The sequence below is a fragment of the Microtus ochrogaster genome, chromosome 8 (genome assembly GCF_000317375.1).
Source record: "Microtus ochrogaster isolate Prairie Vole_2 chromosome 8, MicOch1.0, whole genome shotgun sequence".
In the NCBI taxonomy this organism is placed as follows: domain Eukaryota; kingdom Metazoa; phylum Chordata; class Mammalia; order Rodentia; family Cricetidae; genus Microtus; species Microtus ochrogaster.
The window spans coordinates 82,688,054-82,713,257 of NC_022015.1; the positions used below are offsets into that span (position 1 = coordinate 82,688,054).

General features: G+C 41.3%; 1 protein-coding gene across 4 annotated transcripts in view; it reads left to right on the plus strand.

Moving 5' to 3' along the window:
- Vti1a (vesicle transport through interaction with t-SNAREs 1A) overlaps positions 1–25,204 on the plus strand; it is a 334,479-nt gene that overhangs the window by 64,548 nt on the left and 244,727 nt on the right. For 2 of the 4 annotated variants that reach the window (XM_013348180.2, XM_013348181.2), the window contains exons 4-6: positions 2,335–2,412; positions 8,519–8,539; positions 12,996–13,080. In XM_013348180.2, coding sequence (XP_013203634.1) covers positions 2,335–2,412; positions 8,519–8,539; positions 12,996–13,080 — 184 coding nt within the window. The remainder of the gene's footprint in view (positions 1–2,334; positions 2,413–8,518; positions 8,540–12,995; positions 13,081–25,204) is intronic. The other 2 variants (XM_005352486.3, XM_005352487.2) reach the window with 1 other exon arrangement.

The following is a 25,204-nucleotide window of genomic DNA, read 5'->3' on the forward strand; positions in this document are numbered from 1 at the left end:
CTTCATTGCTGCTGTCGAAGCAGCGCCTCCTGACCAGAGCAAGATTAGATAACCAGGGCTCTACATTTGTAATGTCGTCTTTGTTTGAAGTATGATAAATCTAAATAAGAACATAATGGAATTGCATAATCTATGCCAATTTATTGGTATTTTGGTAAAAAGGGGGAAACAGAAAACAATCTCCATATGATATTTTTGCATCCTGTGGAATGTTTTAGTCCCCCATCGTGATGAAATGAATAATGCAAAAGGCAGCTCTGATACATCAGCCTGTCTTAAAGGTTTTCATTTCCTTTAATGCTGTAAAATACTTTTACCTAGCTGGTTTGAGACTGTGGTGGTGGGGTCTTCAAGTGGGCAGAGAGGTTTGGCATGATCTAAGTGGGCCGACCTTGTACTTAGCATTTAAAAATGTTCTGTATGAAGTCAGTAGAAATGGGCAATCCACAGTAGCTTCCACAGGAGAACCAGGTTAAGCATGTGCTCTCTGTGGTGAGAAAATATCTGGTGAGTTCACAGACAAATTGGTTGGGCCACGCCTGAACTTTGAAGAGCTTGCATATTGATGTCCTTACTGACCACACACCAAGGCCTTATGTCTCTGACCTGTTCTTCTCCCTGCAATGCAGCTATGGTCTTATTTATCTCCTCACAGAGACCTATTGCAGCTGCTAAATTTTAAGACAGGTGTTTGTGGCAGGAAAGCCCTGTTGAAGAGGGAGACTCTGGGCAGGCAGGGGTGGACACATCTGTCTCCTTTATCCCTAAGTGTTCTATAGCTCTGTGTTGTTTCTCTGAGTCTCTCCAGAGCTGGTTTATAAGGTAGAAGAAACCCAGCTGAGCATCATGATTCTGAGATTCTAGGCACAGTGGAAGGAGAGTTCCCTTTAGAATTCCACGATACTCCACTGTTTTCCTCAAACAAGTATCTGGGTGGTGTGTGTTTATTTATATTCCAGAAAGCCTTTTAAAACTGGGTTCTGCTAGATCCAGCATATCATTTGCTTAATTACATCTAGAAGAGCCATAAGCTGAATTATATGCAATAAACCAAATTCTCTGTTATGTGCCACACTTGGGAGAATTGAAAAAATAGTAAAGAAAGAATATTTTCTGTGTTTTGTGCTTCAGATAAGGCACCCACTTGAGAAAGACAAGCTTTTTAAATGATCTGTAACTCAGTGCTTGTTCTTGTCTGAGGTTCCTTTAAATAATATGATTTTAAGGTCTAATGAGCCGATTGCTACCGAGCAGTGTTACTCATTGACTACTAGAAAAATAGAATCGTAATCTTCCAGTTGCCTTTTGCTTATGGATTACAGGTAGTTCTTCCAGACCATAGATGAACAAATAAGAACTTTAAGTCCTAGATCGTTGGAGTCCAGGAAAGCCATGACAGCTTCCTACCCTCCACTTTCTAATTGACCATTTTACTTAATTAGTTGAGAAGCAGAGTCAGCAGCAAATGATTTTTGACCCTGACATGGTGAAGATGAAGTAGGGACTGATAACCAGACTCAAGTTTCACAACTGATTTTTGTGTATTTAGACAAGGCATGAATGGCTTGGAGCCATGTCCCTCTGAGTGCAGTGTACACAATGCACAGTGTACCGTACAGGTGAGGGATGGATGCTCCAAAGCACGATTCACTTTAGTTACAGGAACTGGGGGATTTCTTTGCGTTCCCAGTGTCTGTCCATCTGCTCACCCCCACTTTCTCTCCCTTCCTTCACCAGCATTGCTCTTCCTTAGGCTATTCCTTAGAGATGAGCTGGGGACATTTGAATACCGCTAGCTAGGGAATGGCTTACAGTCCCTTCTCTTCCTGGAGAGTAGCATCCCAGTGATGATATATACATGTGCTTGTCCAGACAGCCAGTGCACAGTTGGTGACAGGAATATTATCCTAGAAGTGGAGACTTTCAGAGGTTGTTCTAGATTGCAATTCCTCCGGAGACTCCCATACACTCCTGCTTTAATTGCAATCTGAGTTTTCAAACTAACCAGCTATATAACTGTGTTTCTTCCAGTTTAGTGGTTTTATTCAAACGACATGCAGAAGAATAAATTAATTTTAATCTACTCATGAAAAATAATAGAACATTAACACAAAGCAGAAATTTCTTTCATTATTGGTATTTCTTTTTAAAACAAATTTGTAATTTCCATTAAGCTGTGTTGGGGAACTTTGAATTAGCTGCACAGCTTTACCGGTAGGCTTCCATTAGGGGGCTCCCCAGGGTCTGAGATGGCCGCCTTGATACCAGGACTGCTTGGCCGTGTTTACTTTCTAACGCTCACCTCGCTCTTTCCCTTTTTGTTTTGTTTTATAGAAAAGGTCACGGATTGCCTACAGTGACGAAGTACGGAATGAGCTCCTAGGGGATGATGGGAATTCCTCCGAGAACCAGGTAGAATGCTAATGAGGAAGGCCTGGTGGGTGGCTGGAGGGTGAAGGAGGTCACAGACACACTGGGCTCTCAAGCTGCTCCCTGACAGTGTTAGCAGCAATTCATGTGGAAGCGATACTGTTTAATGCAAAGCTGGAGTCTTAATCAACTTCAAAATGTTTCTCGGAGATCTTACATTTAACCCTTTACCTCGTGATCACTGTCTGCCATCTTTTAAAAAACTCTTTTCTTCTCTTTTCTTTATTATTTAGTACTTAAGGAATAACTTGAAACACGCTGTTTGCAGACAAAGCCAAGGTCTTCACCTCAAACACATGTAAGAGGAATAAGAAAGTACATGATGCAGCTTTGATAGGAATGCAGCACAATTAAGTCAACACTCACAGCCAAACAAATGAAAGTAAGCTTTCAAAATCCAGCCTCACAGCCCCAGCTCCCATTGTGTGACTTCTTAAAAATACATTCACCAGATGCAAATGCCCAGCGCCAATGTGGGACTGTGTGCATGCCCAGGCAGAGGCCTGCCCTGCTTCTGTGGTGACAGTGGTGACAATAGCAATAGGATAAGCCCTGCATGCACCTTAGGATCTGCATACAGAAAACACATTCCCGATACAGTTTCTTCGTAAAAGGTCCTTACAGCTTGCCCGCCATTCCTCATTGGATGGCCACACAGTCGTGTCATGAGTCTAATTAGCACCCTGCTACTTTCTTTGAATTAATGCTGCAGACACCGTAAGTTCACATGGTATGGTATGTGCAACTCTTTAAAAGCGTGTCTCAAGATGCTTGCTGTAGAGCCGACTTTGTCTCTCACAGCCCTGGGGACTGCTGGGTAGCAGGGAGCGCCGTAGGTAAGACCTTCTTCCAAGGGTTGCTTCTCTGCCCCCAGAATGAGCACTCCCTGGCTAAGACACAGCTGTGACTGGAGGAAGATGCAGCCCATCCATCCAGCAGAGTTTGCAGCACGCACCTCCCACTTCAGGGTTTATATTTACTGGCACTAAATTATGCAGCACAGAATGTGAGCACTGTAACCTGGGCGGAGGCTGGTGTGACAAAGGCACCCGTCCACCCACCCGAAAAGTGGGAGAAGAATCACTGAGCAGGCCATTTGTTTGGGTTGCCTCCTCCTCTATGTGGATGGTATCAGCCTGAGTTCAGACATCACTCAGCTTTGACTTGCAGTGTCAACTTCCCTGACTGAAATGTGAGGACAGCTAACGGGGGTGGTGCAGAACAGAAGTGAACGGTAATGTTGGGAGGGGGTTACTCAGAAGAGATTAAAAAATGGGAGAATGAGAGGAAAATATTTCTGCCTTTTTATAGTGAGGTTTGGATTATGCATGACTCTTGGAATGAATCACAATTTTCTTCTCTAACTACTGTAAAAAAGAAAAAGCATTATCTTCTTTGCAAAAGAAAACAAACAGCAAACAAAAAAGTGTACGTGCAGCTTCCCTGTCAGTTCCTTTGGAAGCTGTAGACTTTCCCAGTCTGAGCAGCTGCTGGAGAATGGACAGAAGGGAGGGGCTCCTGCCTAACCCAGGCTGTGTGTTCTGATGATGCTATAGTTCTCTGACAGGATCCTTTTTACACCTTGTTCACTTCTCTTAAGGGACATTTAATGCACCTAAAATATTAGCCTTACATACATATAAGTATGATTTTTATGCCTAAGGAAAAATATTCCACAAAAATAGATTTGAGCTCATAAGTTTTGAATTTTTCAAGTTATGTCCTGTCACTTTAAAGTGATTATGCAAAGATTTCCCCTAGACTTATCTGATTGAAACTCACAAGTTCTAAAAGTGCTGGCCCTGAAACTGGTAAGGAGCTGCCAGTCCAGTAAATACGGCACAGCGGATTGCTGTCATGAGGGTGTGGAGATGGTCGGCTACGGCTCCGTGGACTTTCCAGCCTCACATTTGAATGAGCTGTGAACATTTACAGAGATCATGCTAAGCTTTTTGGATAATTTGTTACCTTGCAGAGCAGAATCTCCGTGACACTATGAAGTCATTAAGTCCTGTGTTGAGGGCCTTTGTCATAATATAGGAATATAAATGAGCACGCCCTTAACCACTGGCTTCAGACATCACTTGAAAATAACTTTTATTCTCTATCAGTGTTGCCCTGACTCAGCAGTCAAAGCAGAAAAGGTTTTAATGGACTCTTCATATACATTTGTACAGAGCAGAAGGTGGGTGTTGTGGGTGGAAGGACTACCCACGATTTATATAAGAAACTTTCTTCTGCCCAGAGAGGAGTTTATGTTCATGCTGACTGTTGAAGCACTGGCTTTCAGGCCTTTTTGTTGTATATCTAAGAAACACTTTTAATATACACATAAAGCTTGGGTATAAACAAAATTAGTCATAGTCACTTAAATTAGCATATATCTGTCAACTAAAAATCAAGAGTGATTGAAAGGGGAAAAACAAAATAACAGCCAGTAACTGTGACTGCAAGCATATAAAGTGCTGACTTCATTCCTAGTGCCTTGTGCACAACTCCAAACAGTGGCTCCTTGTGACGCTTTGGACAGGCACGAACACAGTAGCAATCAGCTCCATCTCTGTGGCGTTTGTGGCCAGTCCTGTTAGACGTCTACAGCTGACTGTTGATGCGCATAGCTGCGATCTTCTAGCTGACTATCAATAGCAGTAATTTACTTTGGGGGTGTATTTATACATCGGCCATGATTGGGAATGCCACTGTTTGTTCAATTAAGGATTTTTCAAGAGTATCTTTAATGTCCTCAGTACATTATGCATTTAATTGCATTCCAGGTCAACTCCTGCACAATTTCTGAGTCATATCTGTTTCATTTGATTAAATATACCTCACCCTGGATTTACCAAGGGTGGGAGGGGGGTGTCAAAATCTGCTGTGCACCTGGAAGTGCTGAGGATCTGGTCCCTTCCCAAGAGTGTGTCCCACACCTTCGTGTCTGTCCTCCAGTGTGCAGTGTCATTTCTTCAAGAGTTGAGCTGCTGGGTGCAGTGCCGCAGCATTTGCCCGGAGTGGAAAGCTTAACAGTTTTTTAACTTGATTTCCTTTCATGACAGCTATTCTCAAACAAAAAATAGATTATAGAATAAAGCCATAGACTTTCAGAGTAGGGTGTGGCAATGGCGAGAACAAAATGCTCAGAGATCTTGTTTGGACATTAGTAGACTCTCTGTTGCCATATGCAAAATTATATTGATCCAGTGCCTGAGAAAATCCTACAAAGAAGTTTTTTTTTAACTGTATAAAGGGTGGAATAGTTCCCACTATATGAAGTTTTTGTGGTAAAGCAATATTTAACAGATAATGATTGCTTAATTTTTTAATACAACGTTCTCTTAAGTTCCGATTTGGGCTTGCTGTGCGTAAAGTGTGTCAAACTTCAGCTACAGACCAGGGGGTGAAGTCGGTCAATTTAATTCCGCAAGATCTGAAGAAGGTCGGTATCATTTCATATAGCCCCGGCGGAGCAGATCATTACCAGGCACAAATCTGTTCCTTCGTGCTGGGGGTTTCTAGCAAAATAAATAGACTGTCATCATAAGTTCAGAAAATTGTGTGTTCGACCCACGATAATGTGTAAAGGGCGTTTAATAGAGTTCAGCATTTATTCGTTATCTGTATGCGGACAGAGACGGCAGTGGCGTTATCAGCTTTAAAAAAAAATTCGGGAGTTCTGGGAGTCACGTGATGCGCCTCACACATGCACAGAAGTGCACGCATGCGCACCCACCCACCCTTGCATGCTCCACAGTGCAGTTTTGATTTTAGTCACAGCAGAAGGCTTAACCACAAGAGATTCCACTGGTTCAAACCAGCGTAAACCAGATTTTTTTTTCAGCCCACAAAGGAACAGATTACCTCTTGTATCAAATTCTGCATTCCGGGTGGGGTTGTGGGGAGAAATCTTTGTTTCAAAAAAAGAGATGTGGATTACCATAAGCCAGCATGATGGTTTTGCACACTTTCATGGCGTCTATGATAAAGCCAGTAACTCGAAAAGTGTCCAAATCACTACCTCTAGTGGAGTCTAAGCATTGTTAATTTGCAAAAAGCGACCATCTTTGTTTATTTCTATGCATAACTCTCAGCCTAACCAAAAAAAAAAAAAAAAAAAAAGGCAAGGGGAGAAAGATGAAGATTAGTAACGTCCCTTTACTTAGCTTAGCTACAAATCCGGTGTGCAGTTTGAATGCAGCCATGCAGCACAAACAAGATAGAACATTTTTTTGTTTTGTTTTGTTTTGTTCGAAACCCATTGAAAAGGCAAATGGGCAGCATTTTTAAACACCCTTGCTTATGGCAGGGTGTCATGCCCCAATGGACTCCATTGCTGGAGAGGGAGAGGGGTTTTAAACTTTGGCCCTTCAAGGATCATAGTCAACTGAAGAATAGTGCCCCAGAAGGGAAGAGCTGTGCGGTCAGTTCCCACATCGCCTGTCTCTGAGATTTAGTGTCTGCGGGTTTTCTGCTGTGATGTTCAAATGGCAAAGAGAAAAGACCCCGATGTGTGATAGACCAGGTATTCTAGTTTAGGTTTTAACTTCATCTGGAGAACAGATTTGTTGCTTTTCCACATGGAAAGATGAGATTCTACCCTGGATGGCTGTGGGGAAAGGAATGAGTATTTAAAAACAATAACTTTTGTCTGGTGTGAACCAGGACTTTTAAAGTTTGACATTTAAAATTTTGCTAAGTGCAGATTGAGATGCCATACAATTAATTCTAAACGCTTTCTATAAAGGGTTTATGACAATTTGAATCTCCTCCTTGTAGATTTTAAGTACTTTCCAGGAAAAAAATGAAATAACAGAATGAGCTGAAATGCATCCCTGTCCGCCTTGAATTTGACACTAAACCAGCATTAAGTGTTGAGAATCCAGGGCCGTGGTAAACTAAGCATCGTACTTTTAGAATTACACTGAACCATTCATAGCACATTGACCTGCGCGGGTGTCAAGTGTGGTAACCGATGTTACAGACACTTGGATGTTTAAGGATGATCAGTTATCGTCCTGAATGGCTGCGGATGCAAGGCTCAGATCTAGAATGTGACTCAGTCTGTTGTGGCCCGGGCTCCTATTCCGTTCATAGTAGAAACCATGGTAGTATTACCAGGGCAGTGATGTTTGTGTTTTAGAATGATGTCAAACATACCAAGAATGGGCCAGGTGTATGGTTTCATAGATTCTTGGTTTGTAGGGGCTTTCCACATCTGTTACTGTCAGGAAAATGAGGAAAAGTAGGGGATTAAAATGCCACAGTGGGAGAATTGACTAACAAATAAAAGAGTGGCTTTTGATTTGACTTCTGAAAACGAACCTCAGTACAAACACAGGAAAAGGGTTCCTTGTTTTGATATGTCCCAGTTTGGAAGATTAAGATTACTAGAAAATAAAGAAACAAAAAGTCAAATAAAAACACACCCTGTAAGTGCTGTACTATTTAAGAAAAAGCACAAGTCTTGACATTAACTCCTCTGATAGCTACTTTATACATGCTTTTGTTGATTCTCAGCTGAAATAGTGTTAACCCAATGCAGCCTGTCATTACAATGGGTGCAAGTATGGCATTGACCCAGAAAATAATAGTAGGTTATCTTTGTTGTTGTTTTAAATACTTAACGGAGCCAAAGCACGAACTACTGGTCATTTTCATTTGTTGGTAAAATCTGAAGTCAGTTGTCAAGTCTCCAAATAGAGCAACATCCTGAAATCGTGTATATACACAGCCTCTCTAATGGTGTATTCTTAGAAGAGAGACGCGGTAAACTTGTTTTCTTTTTTATAATATAGACTTCTATGAAGTCGCTCCCCTTTATTTCATGATGGTTCTTAGATGTACTTTAAAAGAGAAATTCACACTAGTCTCTTTGTTTAATGTGACAGTGTGAGAAAGTGATCTTTATTTGTTCAAACCCTCTGCATGTAGTCTGTGCTTAGGCTCCTTTAATGTGTTTGTCTGTGATTTCTAAATGCTAAACATGTAAACAGATGAATTGTCAATGTTAATTCTGTATCCTGTCACACAGCTGATCCTTCTTTCTGCCGTGTCTTCCCTTTTTATCTTTTTTTTTGGTGCATTCATGTTGCAGTTGATAAAATTACGTGAAGAGGTAAGTATTTTCCAGTTCCTTTTTTTTCTCCTTAGTTCTGCTTTTTCTTATAAAATTTATTTTTAAATCCGAAGTGGATCTTGTATTCATTTTTCCAGGGAAGTGTTCCCTTGACAAAACTATTGACCTGAAGACTTGAGAAATCTTCTCTGACCATCTCCTCAGAGCAACTGTGCTTCGTGCTTGTTGCGAGGCCCTCACTCATCTTTGCTGACATTAAGAGAAAATTAATATTTTAAAGCCAAAAAAACAAAAAAGAGAGGGACAATAGAGGCATATCTTAAAACTATGCAGAGTGTCATTGTTTGTGGGTGTTTCAGATTTGTTTATTTGTGTTCGTTTCTCAGTGAAGTTACTATGACTTTATTTTCTTTTCTGATCCTGGTTTACTTTACTGAGACACCACCCACCCCTGGACTCCAGGGTCCCACATAAGGTACCACGGGGAACTTGTGCACTGTAAATGCCCTTGCCCTTGTCCAGGGCACCTGAGAGCAGCAATCTTGCTCCACTGTTAAGCACTTTCCTCTCTGTAGGAAACAGCCCCCAAAGGACTTCTCCTTTTTCTGCCTGCTGCTCCAGCCTCTTCAGGGGTCTCATAAGTCTCCACAGCAGTGCCTGTCACTGTGGCCAAATGATTCAGGGTACTGCTGTTGCCTTCCACCAAGGCCAAACCCACCAAGGCTTCTATTCAACTTTTTATTTAGTAACGCTGAGTTCTGTTTTCCCACAAGGTCATAGAATGGTCCTCTTGCTCCCAGCAGTCACAGTCGTTTGGTTGAGCACACTGAGTGCAGCTATTCCTGGGTGGTTCTGATGGTGAGCTGCTGTTCTGTGGGTGTTGGAGATGTTTCCTAAGCTTGTGAGCAGTGGTTGATTGAAATGCGGGAGTGAGCTCCTAGCTTAGCCAAAGTGACAGTGGCATGGGAGCCGGAGGGAGAAAGTATACCAATAGCCTCTTCACTTTGGGTTTGCCTTTTCCTTTCCAACATGGAAGTATGTGCATGTATGTATATACTAAATCAGTATAATTAGTTACACTATTGATTACTCTCTGAATGAGTGATGACATAAACATGATTTCCCTGGGAGGTGGACTGTTTTGTGTATTTAGAGATCCTTACCCTTTGCTGAGGAATCTGAATGTTTAAAGGTTGATGAAGTGAACAATGATTTGAATGCACGTACACCCCCGCCCCCCCCCCACACCAACCACATGCCAAGAAACTCCACAAAGCTCTTGTCCCTCAATCGACAGTGATCTGATGGCTAAAATTCCTGTGCTTTACAAAAACAAGTATAATTTTTAGCCAGATTTTTGTTACATTGTAGTGCAGGATCAGAGGAATTCTTAATTTTGAAAGCTGAAAATTATGTCCCCATCTTTTTTGTAATTTATTATTGCTTGATAATTTCTTTTGTTTTTCTCTGTCAACAGTTGTGTGTGTTAGTACCATGGTTGATGTTTCTGAAGCTGTTCTGTGATGGAATTATTGTCAGTAGAATGAGATCATCCAGGCGATGGAATGACAATCTGAGAAATAGTGTTGTCTGTGCAGCACAAACACTTATGGATTAGGTGATGCTGAGCTTAAATGGAGATTGCTCAGAGGAGCTCTTCTCCCAGTCAGGGGTTGCTTGTGCTTATGCAGTGAATGTTACCCCAATTTTCACTTGTATCTCTTCTAAGAAGAAGAGCACCTATCTGTTCCAAAACACGGTGTTTTGTTGTGTTTGGGAGCACAGAGTGCCCGTCCTTCTTCGTGATGCTCTTCTCAGGGTCTGCTGGGAGGCAGGGTCTTAGCGGAGAGGGAGCTGATCTGGCGTTGGCTGTGTACACCGAGCTGTTGGAATCCTGCGTCCCCAGTATTTCCCCTTTCACAGCGCCTCACACAAACTGAGCTCCTTCTGAAGGCTCCTGCACAGCTTCCCTCACCTGCTCTGCAAAGGTCCAAGGAGAGGATGAGAGCATGAGTCTGGGATGGAGTGTGGGGCGCATGACAGTCTCTGTGCCGCTGTTCTGTGTCTCCTTTCATTTGCATGACTGGGGCAGTGCACAGCTGAGGGGTGATGTAAATGGTGCAGCTGTTAAAAGAATTTGGCTTTAGTTTGACTTCAGTGAAGAAGTTTCAAAAAATGAAGGGAAGCCCTGCTGGGAAGCTGCCCATAAACTGATCATCCTCTTGGGTGGAGATTTTCTCTGGTGGCATGGGGAGAAACTCTCCAAAAGAAGCCATCACTTCCATCACTTCCGCCTGTGCAGTGTTTAATGTTCATTTGGACCTTCTGCTTCCCATGTAGCTCTGGAGCCTCCCCAACTGTCCCACGTTTAAACACTTTATTTCACACGTGTTTAGCTTTTGTTCATCCATCATATATAAGCATTGAGGAAGAGCCAACTCCAGTATAGTCTGTGATTTCTTTATCTCTATTAAGCTAAATGTCTCCTTTGAATTTAGGATTTTATACAATATGAAAATAAGCCCCAAATTGTCTTCCTCTGGACTAAAATTCAAAGTTACTCTTGCTTCTCAGATCAGATTGATATTTCTTTAGAGGATCACCAGTTTGAAGTCCTTTGTTTGGGTATAAAACAGTATGCAGAGGAGGGAAAAGCAGTTTTTACTGCCAGAATCTGTATATGAGGAGAATCAGAATTAAAGACACATTTTTGGCACGCTTTAGTAATAGGAAGTTTTATTTAGAAATAGCTGTGCCAAACACAGAGAACACCTGTGCTCTTCTTTTCTCAGTTGCAGCCTTCAACAATTTTGCTTTTTGTGAAATAAGAAGCTCTTTTCTCCCTTCCTCCATTTTATTTATTTCGTTTATTTTTTTCCAAAAGGAGGGGCAGCATTTCTCTTAATTTCTGCACTGTGCATCAGACAACTCTATTAATTATTATAGACTGCTCTTGCCGCCTCCTGACCTTCACATCAGGTCCTGTCTGTCTGTTCTAAAAGCATTGTTTTAATGATTCTTCCCCCCAACCCTTCCCCCAAAAAAATTTTCAAGGAAAGCTTTGATGTGGCTTTAGCTGCCTCTAACGTCTGGCCGCATCTCAGATGTGTCACCTATGCCGGGAGGGAATAAGGAAATCACGTTTTGAATGGTAATGATAACATACTAATCACTTCCTTTCTTTGAAGATGGAAGCGAGCTATTCTGTCAGCATCCCTGGCTGCTAGAGCTTGCAGGCACTGGTCTAGGTGTATTAGCTTAAGTGTGCATGTCAATACAGCTTGCATCTCCAAGATCCATGGGGGCTCATTAGAGCAAGGTAGATCATTTCACTCGACAGCCACTCAGATAATGCATGTGGCACCTCCTTTTTTATTATTATCAGAAAGCATTGCTTCAATTTTAAGTGACATCTGTCAACAACACAAAGTTATATAGTTATGGTTGTATGTTTTTCTTTTTCTTTGACCAGACACCAAAATTGATTATAGGGCAAGAGAAACTAATTTATACAAATATATATATACATACATAGATGTGTGTATATATATATGTGTGTGTGTGTGTGTGTGTGCGTGTGTGTATAAACGCTGCCCACAACCAAATATGCAGGCACACATAATCATACATTTCTAGGTATCTAAACATATGTACATGTATACCACATGCATATACCAATTCATTCATAGACATGTCTAGTCTGTGAATCTATTTTGGTAACATGAACATATTTGCTGTGGGATCAGAAACATAAGGTCTCAATGTAGAAAGGAAAGTTTAAAATATTGGAGTTCTCTAATTTGCTCATAAGATGTAATATGAAAAAGTTGTATATAATTTTATTCCATAGAGTAGATTGTGGTTTTAGTGCACAGTCCAAAGCACTGTGTGTTAGCAGTCGACTTCAACTTAGTGTCATATGTTTGGGGATAACGCACAGATCCCGTGTGTTTCCTGGTTTTTGGTGTTGTCGTGTGGTCCCCTTTTGAGCTGGAAGAGCTGGTTAGCATTCTGTCCCAGTAGCACCCTTGTTCTGTGTGTCAGCGTCTACATTTCCAAACTAAGAGACATTCTCTTAAAAATAAAAAAGTTGTTGTTTAAAAAATTATGATTTGCAGAAATCAAAGGACCAGTGAGCGCTGGAAATGATTGCGTTTTATAAAACTAAACACAAATAGGAATCACAGCACTGTGTCTCATCTGTGTTAAAACAGGAAAGATCCAGTTGGCTCTGCTCTTCATGCGCTTCTCAGTGGTGTGGAGGAAGATTTGCTGTGACCACTCGCAACAAGGGGCTCCTTTAAAAACAAAAACAAATAAGTGGATGGCCTATCCATTGTTGTCTGTCCTCTGAACTGTCTGCTAAAATTTAACTATAATGGATTGTGGATACCAGCCCCCGCAACACCCCATGTTAGGACATACAAAGGCATTATTTTTTAAAAAGGCAAAAAAGAACCTTGTAGCCATCCATCTGACTCCCCCTTCCTTTCAGAGGGCACATCTGCTGGATAACACGGAGAGGCTGGAAAGGTCATCGCGGAGACTAGAGGCTGGATACCAGATAGCAGTGGAGACCGGTAAGAATTCTGAAAGTGAGCAAATTGTCTTGCTTATGCACAGCGGTCTTCACAACACATGACATTTCAGCGAGACTTCAAAGGAGCAGCAGAGACAGCAGCCCGAGATGTGGTTTACATATTGGGGAGACAATTGGGAGCTTATTTGCGCTTATCTTTTTTCAAGTTAAAAGGCATGACATCTACCAAAAACCTTCCTGAGGTTTGAAAGTCTACATCTGAAAGCAGACGGGATACTTTGTCTAAATTCTACATTTGTCTTAATGTGCAGTTACACGTTGTCAGTTTACCCACCCGCAAGGATGGCGAGTACACTGCGTAGCCTCGCTTGTTTGCAACGTGGGTTTTAGTCACACATGTAAGAATTAACATTTTAATCAGTCTAAATGATAGGAACTAGGAACAAAGACTAATGATACCTGCTTGCTTGTTGTACTCTGTGTGGGAAGTGGCTTTCTTCAGTGACTCTGTTTTATAAAAGCCACAAAAAGACCCTCTAACAAGGTGTGAAAAATATCTAAAGAACAACAAAGCTAATATTCATGCTGATCTTATTACCATTGATTTATACTGTTCAAATTTTGGTTTGAATTGACAGTAGTCATATTTCAAAGAAAACCGTCCTAATTTTTCTAAGGCTAGTCTATTCAAAATAGAAGGTCTTTTTTGTGTGAATAGGGAGTGTTTTTTAAACAGCAAGCATTATTAATACCTTGGTATTTACTAGTTTCTTATTATTTTAGCCACACTTTTTGTTTTCTAATCTATAAATTATCAATAATGTATTTTGTATAGTTTGAACTGTTCTTGCATACCCTCTAAACAACAAAAATATGTGATTAACAGAATTTTCCTGAAAAAATTAATTTAGCATTACCAAAATACCAATTTTTTGAAGAGTCCATATAAAGAAAGTATTCTAAGTATCTCTTTTATGAATGGCCAGTGTGCTTGCTCTGGCTTTGTGGCTGTCCTCAATTGGTTTATGTGCTGCATTCTAAAGAACCAAATAAGGAGATTGTATGTTTATTGGTCGACTTCTCTGTTTTTATGCCAGTACCACACTGTTTTCATCACTGTAGCTCTGTAATAGAGCTTGAAGTCAGGGATGGTAATGCCTCCAGAAGATCCTTTATTGTATAGGATTGTTTTGGCTATCCTGGGTTTTTTGTTTTTCCATATAAAGTTGATTATTGTCCTCTCAAGATCTGTGAAGAATTTTGATGGGACCTTGATGGGGATTGCATTGAATCTATAAATTGCCTTTGGTAGAATTGCCATTTTTACTATGTTGATCCTCCCAATCCAAGAGCAAGGGAGGTCCTTCCATTTTCTGGTATCCTCCTCAATTTCTTTCTTCAATGCCTTAAAGTTCTTGTCAAATAGATCTTTCACTTCCTTGGTTAGAGTTACCCCAAGATATTTTGTGCTGTTTGTGGCTATCGTGAAAGGTGAAGCTTCTCTGATTTCTCTCTGCTTCTGTATCCTTTGTGTATAGGAGGGCGACTGATTTTTTGGAGTTGATCTTGTATCCTGCCACATTACTAAAGGTGTTTATCAGCTGTAAAAGTTCTCTGGTGGAGTTTTGGGGGTCGCTTATGTACACTATCATATCATCTGCAAATAACGAAAGTTTAACTTCTTCCTTTCCAATTCGAATCCCCTTGATCCCCTTATGTTGTCTTATTGCTATTGCTAGAACTTCAAGCACTATATTGAAGAGGTATGGCGAGAGTGGACAGCCTTGTCGTGTTCCTGAGTTTAGTGGGATGGCTTTGAGTTTCTCTCCATTTAATTTGATGTTAGCTGTCGGCTTGCTGTATATAGCTTTTATTATATTTAGGTATGACCCTTGTATCCCTAATCTCTCCAATACTTTTATCATAAAGGGATGTTGAATTTTGTCAAATGCTTTTTCAGCATCTAATGAAATGATCATATGGTTTTTTTCTTTCAGTTTATTTATATGATGGATTACATTGATAGATTTTCGTATGTTGAACCAGCCCTGCATCTCTGGCGTGAAGCCTACTTGATCATAATGGATAATTTTTCTAATGTGTTCTTGGATTCGGTTTGCCAGTATTTTGTTGAGGATTTTTGCGTCGATGTTCATGAGTGAGATTGGCCTATAATTCTCTTTCTTGGTTGAGTCTTTGTGCGGTTTTGGTATCAGAGTAACTGTAGCTTCATAAAAGGAATTTGGCAATGACTCTTCTGTTTCTATATTGTGAAATACTTTAAGGAGTATAGGTATTAGGTCTTCTTGGAAGTTCTGGTTAGAATTCCGCATTGAAACCATCTGGTCCTGGGCTTTTTTTGGTAGGGAGGTTTTTGTTTATTAATGATGAGGAAGCAGAAGGAAACCATCCACTTCCCAATTTTTAACAGTCTGGGCTACTGCTTCCCTCGGGTTACTGTCAGCTGACTCTCTGCCCTGATGGCTCCCTTGGTTTGAGGCTCACCCTCAGAGCAGACTCTTGGGGGGAATATGAAGAGTGGAAGGAGCCACGTTCCAATTTTTACTTCTGTTTTTATGACTCTGAATGAATTATATCATTTCCCCAAACCTGTTCATTCTCCAATAAAATAGAAGTAAATTGCACATCTGAAAATTCTTGACTTAGTAACATGCATTACTTTAGAGTATTTGATGTGCTATAATATATATAAATGCATAGATTATTGTGTGGCCGTTTGGTGATACAGAATCATGGGAAACATTTTTGTTTGTGAAAATTTGTATATGTTAAAGGAATAGAAGAGGGTGTGCTATTCTTGGGAACTGTGGCACTGTCTCTATTGGACTTTACATTCATTAGAGAAGGGCCTTCCTTGCCAAGCAGCCATTGATGAGCCTCTATGGATTGCGCTTGGGCTTAAGCATGCAGATGGTCTTGGATGACTGGGCCCTCTGTGGATTTTTCATCTTCTCACATTACTGTCCATGTGGCTCTTTCCCAAAGCCAAAAGGTCATCAAAGAGGGTGGCTCATAGAAGGCGTGCATTGATCATGTTTGCAAGACAGTATGGAGTTGATAGTTACTTCTTTTGATGTACATGAAGTATCGTAGGCTTTAAAATTACATGAGTATATCCACATAAAGCTTGGGAACTTGGGGAATACAATAGAATTAAGTCTGGGAGGAAAAACATAAATAAAAATTGGGACATATGCACCCCAACCTGTGTTTGGACAAGCATCAACTCCCTAGTTCGTTTATTTGGGTAAGTTTGAAAGTGCAGTGGGAAGGAGAAGTAACTTCTGGTCTTTACAGTGCACTGCAATAGGTACCACTGGCGTGTTTCCCTAGTCCCTGCCAGCCTCACTGTGGTAATGCCAATAGCTCTGTGCCCTGACCATATGTAAGTTCTTAGTAGTCATCATTTCACTATGGGCAGTAGAAGAGCAGCACTTGCGAAGGAATAAAGCAATTTATTTTTTTAATAAAAAGGGTCTCATATAGCTTAGACTGGCCTAAAACTCACTATACAGCTAAAAATAGCCTTGAACTTACAGCCCTTCCTGCCTCCACTTCTTAAGGGTTGTGGTTCTAGGTGCATCTCACCAAACCTGGTTTATCTGGTACTTGAGATTGAAACCAAAGCATTGTGCATCCTAGACAAACACTCTTAGCAGCTCAAGCTGTGATGATCGACAGGCAGATACTCTACCACTGAGCTACAGCCCTCCCTAAAACTTAGCACTGGGTTCCAAAGTGATGAGATGCAAGAAGACCTGGACAAAGACAAATGTGCTTGTTATGAACACCAGGGCTTCCAGAGACATGGACTCATTTCCTAGCACCCATGTGCTACAGCCATCTTCAACTCTGTTCCAGGGAATTCAGTGCCCTCTCCTGGCTTTCAGATACACCAGCTGCACTCAGTGCACAGACATGCATGCAGGGAAAATGTCAAACTGTTTGACTGTTAAAATCGCACCTGGGAGTGCTTTCCAAGAACTGCTGTAGCCTGGAGCTGGGTTTTAAAAAATGAGATCATAAGTAGAATATAATGGCTTCCCACAAATCATATTTTATTTAAGAAGCTAAATTTAAGAATGACATTTTATCTAAAATTATAGTTCTGCTCTATGAAGTTGAGCAAACAAAGACAGTGTAATGATGCCATCTAGGAGGTAGAAGTTTGATGTATTCCTTTACTTGAAAGATGCTAAATGTGGCAACCCTCTTTGGGGCGTTCTGAAATATTTTTCATTGTTTTATGTGTTTGATGTTTTCCCTGCCTGTATGTCTGTGCACTGAGTGCATGCTGGTGTCTCTGAAAGCCAGGAGAGGGCACTGAATTCCCTGGAACCAGAGTTGCAGGTGGTTGTGAGCTACCACACTGTGCTAGGAAATGAATCCATGTTCTCTGGAAGAGCAGCCAGTGCTCATAACTGCAGAACCTTTGCTCTGACCCTCTCCGTTATGCTTTTAAAATTTGCTTGAGCACAATAATCTAGGATCTATTGCCCGATGTACTGAATGAGCTGGGAGATCACCTTCATTGATCTAGGAACTATTGCCCAATGTTCTGAATGAGCTGGAAGATCACCTTCATTGGTACCTTCATTGTTCAGCTGTGTAGCCCTTAGAACCAGGTACCCATTCTATTGTGTGTGTTCTCGTGCTTGCCAGATGGACACTTGACACCAGACTCTTCCTATTACATAAGATGTTAGGAGATAAAATAAGATCCTCTTTATTTAAGTGCATAGAAACAAGAGAACACTATAAAATTTTATCATTAATAGATGGCCATCAGTTAAAAAAATAGTTAAGTTTCAAGATAATTGGCAAAAGTTTTAAAAGAAATTTGTAACATTTCTGTTCATGAACTTGACAGGATCCTCAAGAGAACAACATCTAGGATGGAATGGGCTAGATTAGGATGTGTGTTACGTTAATCACTGGTTGCTTCCTAACAAATTACAAAATTCATCTTTGGAAAGATGAATTCATTTTAAAGTTATCTCCTGAAATGGGCAGATATTGTGTTTTCTAAAGCAGTCACCAAGCAGAGAGCATATGTCCATAGTATGTGATTATTTTAAGTATTGTTTACACCCCATAAGCATTGAATTCAATATCCATCATTCTGCTTTCCTGGATAAAGTGATTGCCTTGAAAAGGACCTAAATTCAAAACCCTCAATCTGTATTTGAAAAATAAAACAAAAACGGGCAAGGTGGCTCATACTTTTAATCCAAGTATTGGAGTGATGGTGGAGAGAGGTAGATCCATGGGGCTTGCTGATCTGACATCAAGGAAGACAATTAGCAGACATGTTCATAAACTTCTCTGGAAGTTGTCCTCGTGGACTAGATATGGTTCTGATTGCATGAAGCATTGGGTTGATCCAGTTTGGGGTGACTTCTGAGTTCTCATCCAGAACCTTTGAGGTGAAAGTGGCTCTCCCTTTCTCCAGTTACTACAGGTATGATTTCCAGCTGTGGCGATGTCCATTTGTTAGTGGTCAGCACTTCAGTGCTGGGTCATCTGCCTTTTCCTCTGAAGTTGTAATTCTCCTCCCCCCTTAAATTAAATATCCCCTGACTACAGTCAGCATGAAACCATCAGAAGCCGTGGGATCAGTGACAGAGATGCAGGCCTTATGTAAACAGGTCTTTTAAGGACCAGTGACTGTTCCATCCTGATTTCTGCATGGGCACAGGCCACCTTCAGGGCATCCTGAAGCTGTAAGTTTTGGGTGTTCAATGGCTTATTTCTTAGATTATAATGAGATCTATTGGCTGACCTTGCTTTCATCCCCTCTTGGATTCCCAGATCCCGTGTGTTGACAATCTCTGTAGTTGCCAAGACTGCCTACTTGTGTACTGGTCTCTCATTCACTCTCTCATCTTTTCACCTGATGGTAGCCAAGAGGCTAAGAAGGGATAGCTACTAACCTCTTGACAAGGATGTACGTCTGCCAGCCTTTGCGTGAGAACGAAGTGCTCTAGACCTTCACCCAGGGCCTTATGTGGGCGAGAGACACAATGCCTTATAAACATGCCACATGGGCCCCGTGACACCCTTGTTATTCTATAGCCATTGGTTCTTTGTTCCCACTTACTCCTTTTTGTAGAAGAGAAAGGAAGTTACAGAGAGGTGACTCATTTTTCCACAGCTGTAAAGCTAGGCACAGTAATCAGATCATTTTATTCCACAATCAGGTATGGATAGTTTCACATGCCTAGATTTTCCAAACTGATTTGCTGTAGTCAAATTACATGGTTGTTCTCACATCTGTTAATTTTCTTTTATTGTAATTTATTTTAATAATATCCATTGAAACTGTGTGCCGCATATTAAAGATACAGTAGTGAACGGTACTTATTCTTAGATAGTTTATAAATAAGGTGGAGGTCAAGTAAAACAAGACATTTTAAAAAATGAATAAATAAATGGAATAGTAGTCAGGTGAGGTAAGCTATGGAGGCTAACTGACACAAGCTAAGTGGCAAAGAGTGCAGATTCTGATGAAGACTGTTTGTGTCAGAGCAGAGGGTGCCTTCCGGAAAGGCAGCCTTGTATGTTTGCCGACTGTTAAATCGCATATGACAGTCTGGGGCAGATGGCTGGAGGAGCAAGGGACAGTGAGCACAACGACTCTTAACTGCTGTTGGGTGTGAGCAGAGACACATGGCCCAGCAGAGGCTGAGGCGCACACGGGGAGGGGAATAGGGATGGAAGGTGTCTGGACTTTACTCTCAGTCGAAGGTGATGTCCATGGAGGGCTGTCGGCAGGCAAGTGCCTCTTCTATGAAGAACAGGAATTGTAGAGTTAACACATGCGCACTCTATGGGATGATAAATGTCCCAGCATGTGCTGATCTGACCTTGGTGGTATGGAATAGGATAATGCTCTTGTTTAGAAGCTGTATATTTTGTGGCATCTGCCAGATTGCTCCATAATTCTAGTCCCCCCAAGTCTTCCTTCTACCCCGCTGCCTCCGTCAGACACGCTTCCCTGTGCTCAGCACCACTTTACTTCATTTCCTTTAAAGCACACTTCAGAATTTCTTATATGCTAATTCAATAAGAAAATGAAATGATTGGCCATTCAGTGCTGTACACTGGAAACTTGGTTACATAAAAGAAAATATTTTTCTTCCCAAGTTTTGTTATAGAATTGACCCAGCAGATTTGTCGTACCTCTGACTGAGGCTTTCCTTGGCACCCTGAAGTTCTGTGAACTTCACCTCCTTAGAAAAAGGAAAACCAGCTGGGCAGTGGCGACGCATGCCTTTAATCCCAGCACTTGGGAGGCAAAGACAGGCGAATCTCTGTGAGTTTGAGGCCAGCCTGGTCTACAGAGTGAGTTCCAGGACAGGCTCCAAAGCTACAGAGAAACCCTGTCTCAAAAATAAAAAGAAACAAACAAATAAATAAAAATCAAGAAAAAGAAAGAAAAGGAAAACCAGCTGGGTGGTGGTGGTGGTGGTGGCACATATCTTTAATCTCAGTACTCAGGAGGCCGAGACATTCAGATCTCTGTGAGTTTGAGGCCAATCTGTTCTACATAGTGAGTTCCAGGACAGCCAGCGCTACAAAGGGAAATCCTGTCTTGAAAAAGCAAAGTAAACAAACATCAAAAAAGGGGAGGGGAACTGTGGCCATTGTTTCGGTTTTCAGGTCTTGGTACCTTTTTTCTTTTCCTTCCTTCCTTCCTTCCTTCCTTCCTTCCTTCCTTCCTTCCTTCCTTCCTTCCTTCCTTCCTTCCTTTCCTCCTCCTCCTCCTCCTCCTCTTCTTCTTCTGTTTTATGGCTGGGTTTCTCTGTGTAACTGCCCTAACTGTTCTAGAACTAGCTCTGTAGACCAGACTGGCCTTGAACTCACAGAGATTCCACCTGTCTCTGCCTACTGAGTGCTGGGATTAAAGGCTTTTGCGACCACAGCCTGGCTGAGAACTACTTCTTTAGGAGTAGAATCAAATTAAGGAAAGTTGGTTTCCTGGGGGTGTGTCTTGTGGGGTGGATTGGAGACCATAATCCCTGTCTCTCCTGCCCCATACCCCTGCTATGATACCCTTCCTGGCCACAGGTGCAGGGATGAAGCCGTGTGCCAGGATTAACTTTATCTCCTTACATGCTGATTATTGTGGGCGTTTTGCAGCAGTGACGACAAGCCAACATCATTTGCTGTATAGCACCTGGAAGCTGACATTTGCTCCCTAAGACTTTCGTGGGGTTCTGCAGAGAAGATGAAAGGGTCCGCTGCAACCCATCTGCCTTCTTGGGTTTGAACTTGCTCCATTGTGACTGCTCTGATCGACCCACTGCAAACCCATCAGCAATGTTAGCCAATTTAAGACACATTGATTGAGACAAAGTGTTTACCATACTTAAAGCCACTTTCGTTGCCATTTAATTATTTTCCTCCATATTTACTAAAATTTTCTCCTACCTCTTCCACATATTCTCATTCTTTTCTTTTTCCATCTCATTCTCTCCCTTAAGAAATACGTTGCGTGATGTTTTATTTACTCTTTTGGCTTTTTGAGGGGCCCACCTCCCATATAAATCCCATATGGGGGCATATTCTCAGTTATGAATATCCTGTCTTAGCTTGGCTTGTTTCTTGCTAGCTTTTCTTAAATTATCCCGACTACCTTTTGCCTCTGGGCTTTTATCTTTCTCTATTCTGTATACATTTCGTTCCTTCTTACTCCCTGACTGTCTGGGTGGCTGGCCCCTGCTGGCCTCCTCTCCTTGTTATCTTGCTCCTTTTCTTCTTCATGTCTCCTTCGGTTTATTCTCTCTGCCTACGTGCCCCACCTATCGTTGCTCCTGCCTTGCTATTGGCTGCTCATCCCTTTACTGGGACCATCAGGTGTTTTAGTCAGGCAAAGAGTCACAGCTTCACAGAGTTAAACAAATGCAGCATAAACAAAAGCAAGACACCTTAAAGTCATACTCTACAACAGAAATATTTTTGAGTTGTTTACTGATATATATATTTACAATACAGTGTTTTCACTCAAACACATAAATCTTCACATGTAGGCCAATGAACTCTTTCAGTGGATAAGGGCACATCTCACCACTTTGGGATCTGAGTTACACCCCAGAACCCACATGGTAGAGGGTAAGAACTAGCTCTCCCCAATTATCTTTTGTCTTCAAAATGCTTGCTGTGGTATGTACTCTCCCAATAAGTAAATGTAAAGAAATGTTTAGTAAATAATCATATACCCACTTGCTATCTACAGAAAAGGTTAATTGATAAAATAAAGCATAATGATAGAAAACAATTCATGAAACCATTTTAATAGACTTTTTTAAGTTAGTTAGCAGCAAAGCCAGTACCTCCTGCAGGAAGTTCAGAATGTGGACCCCTCCTCCCATCATACTGGTTAGGTACTTGATAAGACCTTGGAATTTAGAGCCAGAGGTACAACACCTGTGGTCCTGCCTCAGCACTGCTGTCAGTTGGTAAATGGGTAATCTCTGATTCTCTAGTGTTGGTAAGAATGTAAGATGTGAAAGGCAAATGCTGCATTTCTTATTCGTCAAACTTTCCTTGAGACTTACAGGGCACAAGGCATGTCCAGCATCCCAGTCCTGGCTTGTCTGAGTAGAGGGTATTACGTCCGGCTCCAAGTATTGGCCTAGGTCACTTGATTTAAGCACAGGTTTTGTAAAGCAGAAAGCCATCTACAATGTCCAAATTATTTCAGAAATAGCACATTAATAATTAATGCTGTTCTGTAGGTGAGAACAGAGAATAGGATTCTACAGCTAGGTTGTTAGTAGCCATTTGTTCTAGCCAACTATGCATGTTTTAGGGGAAGTTATTTTCAATAGACAGGAAAAGAAACCTTTGATACAAAAAGTTGTCTGTTGAGAATGGTCCTCAGTTTGCTACCGTGGAGGACAGAGTGTTTTCAGAACCCTAAGAACATTGCTGCTGAAATTGGTTGTTTTATTCCTTAATGCTGAGAAGCATATTGCTTGTTGCTATATTGTAAGTTTTTATAAGTCTATCCAATTGTAAAACCAAACAACCAAAAAAGTTATTTTAAAATTTATATTAATCAGCGACTTTATAATTTACCAACTGTTAAAGTCTCCCACGTCTACAAGCTGGGACTAGCTGGGGGAAAGACAGAGGAGGCTGTCATTTGGAGCAGTGCCCTGAAAGAGTATTGCTAAGCTGTACTTAAATTTATTTTGCAAAGATTCTCTGCGATATTGGAGAGCTCCGTAATGGTAGAAAACGGATGTCATTTGAACCCCATTTGGAAAATCTTCTCCTTAGGTGGTCCAAGCAAATTCATAGCATCCGTTCGTGATCCGTTCAAAAGCACTGTGCTCGTTTTTAAAGGTACCCTACCTCATAATGTCTCTCACTTTAAGATACACACGAAACCATCCTTATTCCATGTGTCTGTGACCTGAGAAAAACCAAAGCAGATGGTGACAGTGCCAGTTCGCTTTCGGATAGAACGCGAAGGGTGGTTAAGCTTATGGCCTTGTGCAATTCTCGTACAAAAGTTTCTTTAGGTTTTCTTTTTTCATCAGGTTTATTTTCTCTCTGTGTCCAGCTCCAGTACCCCAGAAGTTTCCTTTTCAGCTGTGTTTATGTGTTTAACAGAATTTTCTGAGGTGGCTGCTTCAGAGTTTTCACAGCGTGGGCTGTCATTGGTCTACGACTTTATGTATGACTTCCATGGCTTGATGGGCCTGAGCTTTCAAAACGGCTTTGTGTGTGTGCTCCACATTTGAAGCTTTCCTCTGTATTTCCTGTTGGGCTACAATGTTTTCCAACGTGGCCGCAAGAGAACAAAGTTAACATTTAAAAAAAACTTTTTTATTGAAGGATACATCTTTCCAAGTAAAGTCCTTATCAAAGAGGCTGTCATGGTGGCCAGCATTCATGCACAGCACTGCGTTGCCCTTTTGCGTCTTAAGATATAAAGTCTAAGTCATAGTTGAATAAATACCTGTTTATTTAAAGAAAGGAAGAAACTGCTCTACAGCCAGACAAAGAGGAAGCCTCTAGGAACTGCTGTTGTTGCTGGGTAACCCTGCCACCTCCCTCCACACTCCCCGTGTCTTGAGTGATGGTAGAAACTTCCAGATCTACACTGAGAAAACATCTCCACAGTATAGCAGATCTTTCTCATTTCCATTTCGACAGTTACTCACTGGCAACACACAGACAGCACTGACACTGAAACAGACCACAGTAGGACCTTAACATTTATTTAGCAGTTTGGGATCCCTAAGATATTTTAATGGAGTTTGTTAGACACCCACTGGGTTTTGGTTCATCTCTAATATAGCAAGGAAAATGCTGGTTAAGTTAATGCTCTTAGCCACATTTGGCACTTGGAAGTGAAATAGAGGAGAAACTTAACCTACTATAAAGGGAAGTTGATTTGTCTTCCAGGAAGGAGCAGGTGCCAGCTCTGCTTGGGGACCTAGGATACAAAGTCCATTAGTAAACTCCTGAAGTAGCTATTGGGATTCAAAAAGCATCAAGCATTTACACCTGTTATTTCATGATATCAGTCAACTGATTAACTTACCTAATGTGGAAATTATTGGATCAGGTTGAGTATACTGGTTTCTAACTGCTTCCCCAGCAGCTATCCCTTTTGCCAACTGGAAGGGATATTAAGTTTTAACTGGGCTTCATGAGGAAATGACGTTCTGTTCCTCTTTCCCATCGGCTTGTCTTTGAATGATCTGTAATTTTCAGTGTTCTATACAGATCTGTTTATGATAAAGACCTGTAGTTAAAACAAACAAACAACCCATCCGCCCTGAGAGGTCTCACAGTATAGAGGACACACTAGTTTTTCTGATGGGGTGGGGGTTGTTAGCAAAAGACTCTTAGAAAGTCATTCTGACTTTTCATGTGGGCAAGTTAAAGAAACTGACTGGAATGACTTTGTTAATATGAAAAGGATACCTTTAAAAAAGCGCCAACACTGTCTCTAGAAGTTAGTGTGAAGATGGACCAAATGTCTTACTGCTTCACTGGCATTGCCTGCCAGCTGTGACTGTTCTCTAACAATGAATTCCCTCTTCTTTATTGCTGCGTGCATGGTACGGTGTTTCATTTTTCTTCCTACTTGGACTTCCTGTAGAATGCACACCCCATATAGT